Raw genomic sequence first — 13,828 nt, 5'->3', positions numbered from 1 at the left:
GCAGGGAGGGAGGGAGGGAGGATGAGGAAGTTGACATTAATTAAATTACCTGCTCTGCCCAGAGGGAGGGGCTCCCTTACACAGCCCAAGACCCTCCATTAGCTCAATAACACACACAACCCCCCCCCCCCCCCCTCTCTCTCCCTCTCCCTCTCACACACACACACTCACATTCTAATCCCAGAGACCCTCTCTCTCTCCCTCTCACTCACACTCACATTGTAATCCCAGAGGCCCTCTCTGTATAAAGAAATAATGGGAAGTATACAGATATGTCATCCAACTGTGTGACAGCTTGGCATCCATCCCACTGCTGCCATTATTATAGGCCAAGGCTCTCAATCTCTTCTCTACAGCACATAGCATTTTATCATTCTGGAGGTGGTAGGAGATACTGTATATTTAACCTATGACACATACAATACATGTACAGTAGATATAGAAGGATATTAAGGGGTTGGTGGTCAATTACACATTGATATATGGTTGAGTGAGAGTATTCAGCAAAGCAAATTGCCCTAACAAGGCAAAGCCCTGTATACAGTAGCTGATACATAATGCATTTGTACAGTATTTTCCACAGGCAAGATAAGGTTGTACAACAGTCTAAAAAGCTGAGTCATGATGCTGCATTATTTTTATTGCATTACAACCTGTACTTTAAAAAGATTTTTATTTGCATTTCATGTAAATAAAAATGTATTCATGTATTTGGACAATTTTGTGGGGATACACAAAATTGTCCAAATTGGTTAAGTGAATTGAAAAAAAAACACTTGTTTCAAAAAATAAAATAAAAATAAAAACAGAAAAGTGGTGTATTCACGCCCTTTTCTATGAAGCCGCTAAATAAGATCTGGTGCAACTAATTACCTTCAGAAGTCACATAATTAGTTAAATAAAGTCCACCTGTGTGCAATGTAAGTGTCACATGATCTCAAAATATAAAGACCTATTCCGAAAGGTCCCAGAGTCTACAACACCACCAAGCAAGCAGCACCATGAAGATCAAGATGAGGGACAAAGTTGTGGAGAAGTGCAGATCAGGGTTGGGTTATAAAAAAATTGCAGAAACTTTGAACATCCCACGGAGCACCATTAAATCCGTTATAAAAAAATAAAAGAATATGGCACCAAAACAAACCTGCCAAGAGAGGGCCACCCACCAAAACTCACGGACCAGGCAAGGACCACTTAGTACACTCCACATAGCTGGGCTTTATGGAAGAGTGGCTAGAAAAAAGCTATTGCTTAAAGAAAAAAATAAGCAAAAACGTTTGGTGTTCGCCAAAAGGCATGTGAGAGACTCCCCAAAAATATGGAAGAAGGTACTCTAGTCAGATGAGACTAAAATATAGCTTTTTGGCCATCAAGGAAAACGTTATGTCTGGCGCAAACCCTACACCTCTCATCACCCCGAGAACACCATCCACACAGTGAAGCATGGTGGTGGCAGTATCATGCTGTGGGGATGTTTTTCCATCGGCAGGGACTGGGAAACTGGTCAGAATTGAAGGATGACTCTAAATACAGGGAGATTCTTGCGGGAAACCTGTTTCAGTCTTCCAGAGATTTGAGACTGGGATGGAGGTTCACCTTCCAGCAGGACAATGACCCTAAGCATACTGCTAAAGCAACAATCGCGTGGTTTAAGGGGAAACATTTAAATGTCTTGGAATGGCCTAGTCAAAGCCCAGACCTCAATCAAATTGAGAATACTGTGGTATTACTTAAAAATGGCTGTACACCAGCAGAACCCATCCAACTTGAAGGAGCTGGAGCAGTTTTGCCTTGAAGAATGGGCAAAAATCCCAGTGGCTAGATGTGCCAAGCTTTATAGAGACATACCTCAAGATACTCGCAGCTGTAATTGCTGCAAAAGGTGGCTCTACAAGGTATTGACTTTGGGGGGGGGGGGGGGGGGGGGTGAATAGTTATGCATGCTCAAGTTATGTTTTTTTAAATCTTATTTCTTGTTTGTTTCACACAAAAAAATATTTTGCATCTTCAAAGTTGTCACTGGTGGGTATAGCTGGTGCATGGAAGTCAGGCGCAGGAGAGCAGAGATGAATGGACAAAGCACTTTACTAGGCAATCATAATACAGAACGCGACCGCGTGACAAAACAAATGCCCACAGAACAAGTGAGGCAGCAAAAGTACAAAACCCAAGTACAAAGTACCGGCTGCCACAAAGCACGGGTATAAAACAAAACCTGGCGTAAACCAGCCGGAAGCGTGCCAACCTTGACAATAAACAATACCCTACACAGACATGGAGGAAACAGAGGGCTAAATACACATGTTAATTAATAGGAGATGTAAACCAGGTGTGCAGGAAGACAAGACAACACAAATGGAAAATGAAAGGTGGATCGGCGATGGCCGCCCGAACAAGGAGAGGAACCGACTTCGGCGGAAGTCGTGACAAAAGTGGTCGGCATGTTGTGTAAATCAAATGATACACAACCCCAAAAATCCATTTTAATTCCAGGTTGTAAGGCAAGAAAATAAGAAAAATGCCAAGGAGGGTGAATACTTTCATAAGCCACTGTACATACATATTAAAAATAAAAACAGAAAAAAACGTATTTACATAAGTATTCAGACCCTTCGCTATGAGACTAAATTGAGCTCAGGTGCATCCTGTTTCCATTGATCATCTTTGAGATGTTTCTACAACTTGATTGGAGTCCACCTGTGGTAAATTCAATTGATTGGACATTATTTGGAAAGGCACACACCTGTCAATATAAAGATCCACAGTTGATAGTGCATGTCAGAGCAAAAACCAAGCCGTGAGGTCGAAGGAATTGTTCGTAGAGCTCCGAGTCAGGGTTAAGCACAGATCTGGGGAAGGGTACCAAATAATGTCTACAGCATTGAAGGTCCCCAAGAAGACTGAGGCCTTCATCATTCTTAAGTGGAAGAAGGTTGGAACCACCAAGACTCTTCCTAGAGCTGGCTGTCCGGCCAAACTGAGCAATTGGGGGAGAAGGGCCTTGGTCAAGGAGGTGACCAAGAACCCAATGGTTTCTCTGACAGAGCTCCAGAGTTCCTCTGTAGAGAGGGGAGAGCCTTCCAGAAGGACAACCATATCTGCAGCACTCCACCAATCATTCCTTTATGGTAGAGTGGCCAGATGGAAGCCACTCCTCAGTAAAAGGCACATGACAGCCCACTTGCAGTTTGCTAAAAGGCACTTAAAAGACTCTCAGACCACGAGAAACAAGATTCTCTGATCTGATGAAGGTAAGATTGAGCTATTTGGCCTGAATGCCAAGTGTCACGTCTGGAGGAAACCAGGCACCATCCCTATGGTGAAGCATGGTGGTGGCAGTATCATGCTGTGGGGATGTTATTCAGTAGCCAGGACAGGGAGTCTAGTCAGGATCGAGGGAAAGATGAACGGAGCATAGTACAGAGAAATCCTTGATGAAAACCTGCTCCAGAGTGCTCAGGACCTCAGACTGGGGGTGAAGGTTCACCTTCCAACAGGACAACAACCCTAAGCACACAGCTAAGACAACGCAGCAGTGGCTTCGGGACAAGTCTCTGAATGTCCTTGAGTGGCCCAGCCAGAGCCTGGACTTGAACTCAATCGATCTCCGGAGAGACCTGAAAGTAGCTGTGCTGTGATGCTCCCCATCCAACCTGACAGAGCTTGAGAAGTTCTGCAGATAATGGGAGAAACTCCCGAAATATAGGTGTGCGTCATATCCAAGAAGACTTGAGGCTGTAATAGCTGCCAAAGGTGCTTCAACAAAATACTGAGTAAAGGGTCAGAATACCTATGTAAATATGATATTTCAGTTTGTCATTATGTGGTATTGTGTGTAGAAAAACAGAAAAAAAACTATTTCATCAATTTTGGAATAAGGTTGTCACGAAACAAAATGTGGAAAAGTCAAGGGGTCTGAATACTTTCCGAATGCACTGTATGTCTACATTAGACTTCATTCATGCCAGACAGTACTACTACAGTTTTACACATGAAGGCTATTGGGGAAGCAGTGTCTCCATCACAAACACATATGCATGTGCACTAACACAACTCAGATTATTAATTCTCATCAGACATGCAGGAACGTGTTTGCCATCCAACCCATAACACACACAAGACCTTAAATGACTCCAGTAGTACTTGATTGGTTCAGGAATATGACACACAGAAAACAGAACATTCTCCTTCTCTCTCCATCAGTTTCCCCCCTCTCTCATTCTCTCTCTCTGCCAGGTCCCCCTCTCTCTCTCACCTTCCCTCTCTGCTTCTCTCGCTCTGCCAGGTCCCCCCTCTCTCACCTTTCCTCTCTGCTTCTCTCTCTCCACCAGTTCCCCCCTCTCTCTCTGCTCCTCTCTCTCTCCCTGCCAGTTCCCCTCTCTCTCTCACTTCCCTCTCTCCTTCTCTCTCTGCCAGTCCCCCCCTCTCTATATACCTCTTCCCTAGGCTGTGCTCTCTCTCTCTCTCTCTCTCTCTATACACCTCTTCCCTAGGCTGTGCTCTCTCTCTCTCTCTCTCTCTCTCTCTCTCTACACCTCTTCCCTAGGCCGTGCTCTCTCTCTATCTCTCACTCTCTCTCTCTCTCTCTCTCTCTCTCTATACACCTCTTCCCTAGGCTGTGCTCTCTCTCTACCTTTCTGTGTCAGTTCACAAAATCAATGTGTTTTCAAATGACACTGACACTTGTTATTAGTGGGAATTGATGTACCTAGAAACCAGTTTACCATTTCCTACCCAGCAGTCACTGGGAGAGAGGCTTTGCAGGAACAGACAGAGAGGCTGTCAAATACAGAGTATGCACAGCATGTAAACCAATCAGACAACTAGGATATACAGTTGAAGTCGGAAGTGTACATACACTTAGGTTGGAGTCATTAAAACTCATTTTTCAAGCACTCCACAAATTTCTTGTTAACAAACTATAGTTTTTGCACGTTGGTTGGGACATCTACTTTGTGCAAGTAATTTTTCCAACAATTGTTCACAGACAGATTATTTCACATATAATTCACTGTATCACAATTCCAGTGGGTCAAAACTTTACATACACTACGTTGACTGTGCCTTTAAACAGCTTGGAAAATTCCAGAAAATTATGTCATGGCTTTAGAAGATTCTGATTGGCTAATTGACAGCATTTGAGTCAATTGGAGGTGTATCTGTGAATGTATTTCAAACTCAGTGCCTCTTTGCTTGACATTATGGGAAAATCAAAAGAAATCAGCCAAATTGTAGACCACAAGTCTGGTTCATCATTTTGAGCAATTTCCAAATGCCTGAAGGTACCATGTTCATCTGTACAAACAATAGTACGCAAGTATAAACACCATGGGACCACGCAGCCGTCATACCGCTCAGGAAGGAAACGCGTTCTGTCTCCTAGAGATGAACGTACTTTGGTGCGAAAAGTGCAAATAAATCCCAGAACAACAGCAAAGGACCTTGTGAAGATGCTGGAGGAAACAGGTACAAAAGTATCTATATCCACAGTAAAACGAGTCCTATATCGACACAACCTGAAAGGCCGCTCAGCAAGGAAGAAGCCATTGCTCCAAAACCGCCATAAAAACGCCAGACTACGGTTTGCAACTGCACATTGGAAGAAAGGTTCTGCTTTTTGGAGAAATGTCCTCTGGCTTGATGAACCAGAAATAGAACTGTTTGGCCATAATGACCATCATTATGTTTGGAGGAAAAAGGGGGAGGCTTGCAAGCCGAAGAACACCATCCCAACCGGGAAGCACGGGGTGGCAGAATCATGTTGTGGGGGTGCTTTGCTGCAGGAGCAACTGCTGCACTTCACAAAATAGATGGCATCATGAGGAAGGAAAATTATGTGTATATATTGAAGAAAGACATCAGTCAGGAAGTTAAAGCTTGGTTGCAAAAGGGTCTTCCAAATGGACAATGACCCCAAGCATACTTCTTCCAAAGTTGTGGCAAAATAGTTTAAGGACAACAAAGTCAAGGTACTGGAGTGGCCATCACAAAGCCCTGAACTCAATCATATAGAAAATCTGTGGGCAGAACTGAATAAGCGTGTGCGAGCAAGGAGGCCTACAAACCTGACTCAGTTACACCAACACCAGCTATTTTCATCAGTACATTTTGATAGAGGAACTAGTGAGTTTATTTGTGTGTAACTGAGTCAGGTATTAAACACAAGGTCACAGTGAAGGAGTGTATTAAACACAAGGTAACAGTGAAGGAGTGTATTAAACACAAGGTCACAGTGAAGGAGTGTATTAAACACAAGGTCACAGTGAAGGAGTGTATTAAACACAAGGTCACAGTGAAGGAGTGTATTAAACACAAGGTAACAGTGAAGGAGTGTATTAAACACAAGGTCACAGTGAAGGAGTATATTAAACACAAGGTCACAGTGAAGGAGTGTATTAAACACAAGGTCACAGTGAAGGAGTGTATTAAACACAAGGTCACAGTGAAGGAGTGTATTAAACACAAGGTCACAGTGAAGGAGTGTATTAAACACAAGGTCACAGTGAAGGAGTGTATTAAACACAAGGTCACAGTGAAGGAGTGTATTAAACACAAGGTCACAGTGAAGGAGTGTATTAAACACAAGGTCACAGTGAAGGAGTGTATTAAACACAAGGTCACAGTGAAGGAGTGTATTAAACACAAGGTCACAGTGAAGGAGTGTATTAAACACAAGGTCACAGTGAAGGAGTGTATTAAACACAAGGTCACAGTGAAGGAGTGTATTAAACACAAGGTCACAGTGAAGGAATGTACCACCTCATAAATAACACTTTCCTAAATAGATCCCTACCCAACCCTGTCCACCCTTACCCTTAATATAACCCATCCACCATACAGGACAACAGAGTTACAGCAAATTTTTCTATGTTTTAAAAGTCAACTCGGCGATCGCATGATTGTTGATGACTACAGGTTAGCACACTTGGCAAATGATGACACAGCCAAAATGAAAACAAAAAAAGCAAAAAAGGAGAAGAGAAAGGGAACAATGTGAACATTACCCGAACACACGCACACACACACACACACGCGCACACGCACACACGCGCGCACACACACACACACGCACACACACACACACGCACACACACACACGCACACACACACACACCACACGCACACACACACGCACACCACTAAGGCTGATCATCAGTCCAGAGCATGTACAGTGCCTTCAGAAAGTATTCATACGCCTTGGTTTATTACACATTTTGTTACAGCCTGAATTTAAAATGAATATATATTGTTTAAGTATCTCACCCATCTACACACAATACCCCATAATGACAAAGTGAAAAAATATTTGTATAAATGTTTATTGAAAATGAAATAAAGAAATATCTAATTGACATAAGTATAACAAACTTTGGAATAAGTCAAGGGGTATGACTACTTTCTAAAGGCACTGTATAACTGTGGACCTGGTTGAGTGGATAGGCTGCAGCCCAGCAGTAGACACATATCCCAGCCAAGCGAGAGAGAAGAGAGAAGAGAGAGAGGAGGGAAGATAGAGAGGAGGGAAGATAGAGAGAGAGGAGAGAGGGAGACAGAGAAAGGGTTAGATTAAAATTAGGGGAGAAAGGGGATAGCAACAGATGGAGAACGATCAAGGGAGAAAGAGGGAGAAAATACGTGCATTTATTTATTATTTATTTATCCAGACGTGTCAATTGAGAACAAATGTTTATTTACAATGATGGCAAAGAAAGAGGGAGACAGAGAAGAGAAGACCTCTGAAGTGCTATCTATCTGCCTGCTGTTGAGGTAAATCTAATGAGTGTTTTCCACATCTGCTCCTGATGAGAACTTCCAGTTTTTCACTGAGAAAAACAAACTTTCAAATCACCCAACCTGGCAACCAATAAACATAAACAAATCTGGCAACCCCACAGTTTATAAACCAGAACACAGTTTATGTACCATAACATGCAAGAACCAAAACAACAAATAAATCCCCTAAACAGGGGGGGAATCATTTGTGCTTTAAATGTATTCTTATATATCCAGACCAGTCACATTAAAATTAAATGTGTTCTTCAACAACAGAGTGAGAGAGAGAGAGAGATTAAACTACAAGTTGTTTTCAGGCCAACTCGTACATTTAATCATATACATATATGGACCAGAACACTATAATGTGCAAAAGCCAGGACACCAAATTACCCGAAAACCCTCTCTATACCTTTAGTTATCCAGGCTCATCTCATTTATGTAAAATATGTTTATCGGGGACTTGGTGTGAAGAGAGATGAGAATACAGGAGAGAGTGTAGAAAGATGGTGCCACATGTCCCTATTCCTCAACCACAATGTAGACCGTAGCCAGAGGTCTTAACATCAAACACGATGTATTAATACAGTCTTAATATTTCTGTTTGCCTCATCTGAAAGATGAAAGGAATTATTCATCTATCGTCTTCCTTTTTAGGCTTGCCTGTTCAAAACACTGCTCCCAAACCCTACACTAATGTTTAATTACACATGTCTATTAATTTTACATGGAAAATCTTTTGAACTGCTTCTAACCCTCCAGTAGGCCGTTCCCTGCAGACTGGATGGACGGAGTCTGATGTTGTTCTGGCAATGTTGTTGTGTTTTCCTAAAACAGTAAACAATTTGTCTCTCATGAGGATGAGTGGGATGTTATTGTCACTTTCTTAGACAGCAATGAATACATCTGTCAGGGAGAGAGAGAGGTGAGAGAGGTGAGAGAGGAAAAAAAGAGGCAGGGAGAGAGTGTGTATGTGTCTGACAGAAAGGACAACAGGGGTTTCATGATTTGACGTCTTGACCCTCAAGGCGCTGGTGGGTCATGAGTCATAGATTCAGAGTGTATTGCCTAGTGCATAGTGCATAGTGTGCAGAGTTCAGTGGGGTATGAATGAGCAGGGAGTGAGTGCACACTTTGACAAGCCCTCTGAGTCTAAGAGGAGACAGCCACTCAAAGAACTTAACCGGCTGCCCTGCGGCGAGAGTGAGAGAGAAAGTTACAAACACAGAGCAATACAGTGCTCTCTCAGACCTCACACACATGCACAGATGCACACAAAACCAACACGCACACATACACACACATTGTATGACAATAAAAACCTCTACTACAAAGGAACACACGAATACAAAGAAAATCAGGACCAGAAACCCATTTAACAGCCCCAGGCCAATCCTGTCTCATATCATAGCCTCCACCTCTCAACATCGGCCATCACCATTGGCTGCTGAGCCCAGGAGAGGAAGTATAAACAGCTCATACACCCTTCATGTAGAAATGTGCCTCATTGCCATTGTCTGGGTTTGTAAGAGATGCAAGATTTTTCTTCCATTAAGCTATGACTCTTAATGTTCTGTCCATATAACTTCCCCCCCAGTGCCTCCAGGCTGATACAAGAGACCAATACAACCACACACACACACACACACACACACACACACACACAGTGGGTTACTGTAAGGGTGAGACAGCACCATTAGCTAAGACTAAACAATGTTTCTTTTACAACGCCAGATGTCATCTAAGAAGACAAGCTCTCTCTCCTCTCACTCTCCCCCCTCTCTCTCTCCTCTCACTAACTCACTCCATCCGGTAGGCCATCATTGTAAATAAGAATGTTATTAACTGACTTGCCTAGTTAAATTAAAAAAATATATATATATAATCCTCTCATCCCATCTTGCATTACAATCAGTCCCAAAAGTGGAATATTTCTCACAAGCTAAGCTAGGTCCGTTATGGCACCAGACACATGGAGTCATACTAGAGGCATCCAGGCTATGGTCTTTATCTACAGTCCTGAGTTCAAACAACCAGGTGTATGTCATTGGCACAGAAAGATAATGTCTTGCTGTGGTCCTAGGGCCAACAAGGATACTCTCAAGGATATGTACTTTGGAACTCAGCCAGTTACTGAGAAAAGACTGCAGGCAAAGGAGAGAGGGCTCTAACAAGCAGCACACACTCACAATCTCTCGCATACACACACACACACTCATTACTACTCCGAGTGCAGGGTTAAGTAACCAGATATAGCTGTTGTTCCATGTCTAGGCACTGAGAGAAGTGCTTGTCAGATTTATTAACTGTCAAACCGGGTGTCAGGAGGATTCTGTATAGTAAAGCGTAAAGCATTGGCTTGGCTGTTGATTGAGTAATATCTCAGGTCAGAGTTATAGACAAGAGCATTTTACCTGATTGCTTTTATCTCACTGAGTCATAGCGACTCCTTCTCTGAGAGTAGATCAGTTCCTAGGGTACCACAGTGTGATTTCAACACACACTCATCTACTATACATACATACACAAGCCATTAAATCAAAATAACTAACTATTCTTGGTCTCCCCCTAAATTTGCACCCATAGATTCAGACAGGATAAAAAACAGAGAAAGAGAGAGAAATATATTCTATAGAGTAATCAACTGGCTTTAAAGAGTGGAGTGTACAACTACACAAACAGATTAAATAAGAGTTGGGCTGACAGAGAGAGAGAAGAAAGATGGAGCCTGTTTCGGCTGTTAGCGTTCCCAGCCAGCTTGTCTGGTTAGTCTGGTTGAAAGGATAGGAAGGGAGGGAAGAGGCCAGGCGGGTTTCTCCAATCTAACATCTAGATGGATGGCCTCATTTAAATGTACCAATAGCTGAGAGGAGGAGAGCCTGGAGAGACTGTGTGTGATATGGCACCATAGGTTGTTAGGATTGTGAAAGGATATCTACAGAGGAAAAGGTTGCACAAACCTGCAGTACCAAAGAGTACTGTATGAAACTGGCCGGTGGCCGGTTTTACAGCTGGAACAACATTACTACAGTACAAGGTTTGTCAGGGTCACTGTGGTCTCTTGTCAAGGCTGTAATCAATAGAGCGGTGGCCTCTCAAGGCCTCGAAATGCACCAGCCTGCCCTGCCTCACTCTAATCACACACAAAGTGTGGTGGTGGGGGGGGGGAAGAGTATGTATGGGATATGAGCCTGTTATAACTGCATACTGCAGCATTACTAAGAGTCTGTATGAGTTTGTATATTACTACTGCATTAGTCAACCTAGTCCTCCACTATAACAGACCTGATTCTGCCCTTTTATACATGCACTCACACCACTGAGGAATATGTTTATTGTGAATCTCATGCTTTCTACACGTAGGCCTAGTGTATGGCAATTTTGTAATCAAACTACTGAAACCAAATGGCATATCAATGGTTTATGTATAGTACAAGCACAACCCCAGATTCCTGAAGCCTTAATTGAACTTAATTGCATTATCGAATGACAGCATCTCTCTCCTTCAGCATGGTCTACATTTAAATATATCCAGTGTGATGTGGTTGAAGGTAACTAGCAGTGATCACTAGACTAGATCAGAGTAATAGAATGTCATTGCACTGATCCGACCGTAGCAGTTTGGGGCTACGGAGAGAGACCCTGCCAGCCAGGCAGGATAAGGACACAAGTAGAAAACAGATTCTTTCATTCAGTGCTTGAGAATGTCTTAAGTCCTCGCTCTTAAGTCCTCGTATCCCTCACAGCAGTGGAGGTTTCAGAGATGAAGGCTACTAGCCTACTACTACTAATGGGGAGATGTCTGAGCTACTCAATACTCATTTTAGAGACATTCTCCTGCTCAGTCCACAGTGCTTGGGTTATTATATTTGATCCTCATCCAATGCTTGTTATGGTCTTTCTTAAGAGACAGAGGTGGTGGTTTTGGGTGGTTTTACATCAAAAGACATTCCAGTCCAATTTCAGGGTTATTAGTTTTAATTTCACTGTGTGAAGGGGGCAGTCCAGAGGAGAAACATGTAATTTTAGAGAAGGATACACCTGAGAAAGATGACTGTGTCTGCTGCCTAAAAGAACAGGGCTGCAGAGTGGGGACTACATGCCTTGGCCTGCTAAGAGTCTGCCTGTTAATTCCTCTGAACCAGATGGAGATGCAACAGATGCTCTTTGTCATCACAGGTCAATTGCACAGTAACATGAATGAAGGATCTGTATATCCTAACATATGCAGGTAAACATTTCAGCATTCCCCAGTCCTTCTACCTGAGTAACTACTGTCTGCCGCTGAGGGGGGAAATGAGGGGTGTTGGCTTTGTGGTGTCCTTTCACAACCCGGCAGTTGTTTTGCAATGCAGTTTTAGAAGGCTAGTGTTACAACAGTCAGTTACAGAAAAGATCATAAGATAATTTCATAATCATCCATTTTAAAGTATATTCGAAATCGTATTCATTTGAATCTAAATAATATTAAGTTAATAATAATAATAATAATAATAATAAAGCCTACAATTCAACAGTTCCATGTAGCCTACTAGTCTAAAAAGAGTTCACTATTTTGTCATGCGCTCTACGGGCAGCTAAGCAAATCGCCTCTTTATTGAAATGCAAACATACTGACAATAATAACACCGAAGACTAGCATATTCCAACTTTTGTTGTGAATTAACTGTTGAACACAATACAACACAACACATGACAGTTGTAACTTATTCTAGTGCACGGCTTCCAAAGAAACACCGTCAGTACATCATTTACAACAACCCCTGGCTGTCAAGTGAAAGTGACATGATCAGAAACCATGTTACTTCACTCTAATGCTTTCTCTCCACGACGATGCGCTATACAGGAAAGTCACTTTAGTGTGTATCTGAAAAATGTTAAGTCATCTCTATTGGCAATAGGTGGTGTCTGAACAAAGGGTGACAAAACTTACCTGCTAGAATTGCCTTCCCTGGGTGAGTTAATTTCGCTTTTCCTCCAGGTGCCGCCGCCGCCAGACACCTGGGTCTGTGAAAGAGGCTGGTGAATTTACTGTTTCCTTCCATTGTCAATAAATAATTTAACCAATATCTATCTAGCTATAAACTAAGTCTACGAAAGTCCTTAAACTAGTTTCTGGTTGATATAACGTTCAGTGCATTCCATGGATATCATGTCAGACATCCGCTGTATGTGGACAGTAAGCTACTACACAGGTCGCAGTTGCGGGGAGAAAGCCTATCTATCCCTGGGGCGGAGGGAGGAGAGACGGGGCATTTTCGTTCCACACCAGGAGAAGGGCGGGGCTCTGTCTCTCTCTAGTCTAGGCGCGTCACATCCTTGGACGCGTCAACTCGCAAAAATGAATACATTATCAAACATACATTTCTCAGTTCAGAAAACAAACACACAGCGATGTAAATTAAAGTATCAGCCCCAGTAGAGAGCGTAATGTTGAAATAGCACCTTCCTCCACCCAGCTCCCATCAGAGCAAGAGAGCCGTGGTACAAAGGCGCTTCAGACACAACACCATCAATCAAGTGGTGTGACTCAGTGACATCCATCCCCCTTATAGGCTACATCCATGAGAAGACTGCATCCACAACAATATTCATACAGATATCTGTCTTGCTATGAATAGAAAAATCATATAAAATAAAAAGTTTAAACCATCAACAATTTTATTTTGTTCCTAACCTCACTTACAAATAAGACCTATGCTTACATAATACATGTTTTACCATAACCAATTTTTCACTTATCTATTCTGATTATCAAGTTGAATAGATGCTGCTTTGCATTGATGTAGCCGGTACAGAAGGCCTAGTACAACAGGTGTACAAAAAGGCAGTTTCTCCAACAGTAGCAGTTCCCAGGATGAGGACAAAGTAGTCTGGCCTGGTTACAGAACTATATGTGCTTTTACAAACTCCCCTGACTTATGTCATAGGAATAGCTAGGCTGCTAGAGGATTTCTGCAGTGCAAGACAAAGACCAGTTGGATAGAACAGAAACAGATACATTCTGGAGATATACAGTCCATTGTATAGTATTGATTGCATTGTCAGAACTAAA

General features: G+C 42.5%; 1 protein-coding gene across 1 annotated transcript in view; it reads right to left on the bottom strand.

The window, feature by feature from the left end:
* LOC109896025 (tricarboxylate transport protein B, mitochondrial) overlaps positions 1 to 13,240 on the bottom strand; it is a 34,648-nt gene extending 21,408 nt beyond the window's left edge. Inside the window, exon 1 of the mRNA XM_020490214.2 lies at positions 12,707 to 13,240. Within this exon, the coding sequence (XP_020345803.1) occupies positions 12,707 to 12,818 (112 nt within the window). The 5' untranslated portion in view covers positions 12,819 to 13,240. The remainder of the gene's footprint in view (positions 1 to 12,706) is intronic.
* Between the last annotated feature and the right edge of the window lie 588 nt (positions 13,241 to 13,828).

The sequence above is a fragment of the Oncorhynchus kisutch genome, linkage group LG8 (genome assembly GCF_002021735.2).
Source record: "Oncorhynchus kisutch isolate 150728-3 linkage group LG8, Okis_V2, whole genome shotgun sequence".
NCBI lineage: Eukaryota > Metazoa > Chordata > Actinopteri > Salmoniformes > Salmonidae > Oncorhynchus > Oncorhynchus kisutch.
Note: the sequence above shows the minus strand (reverse complement) of the source record. Positions and strands in the feature narration are given on the sequence as shown.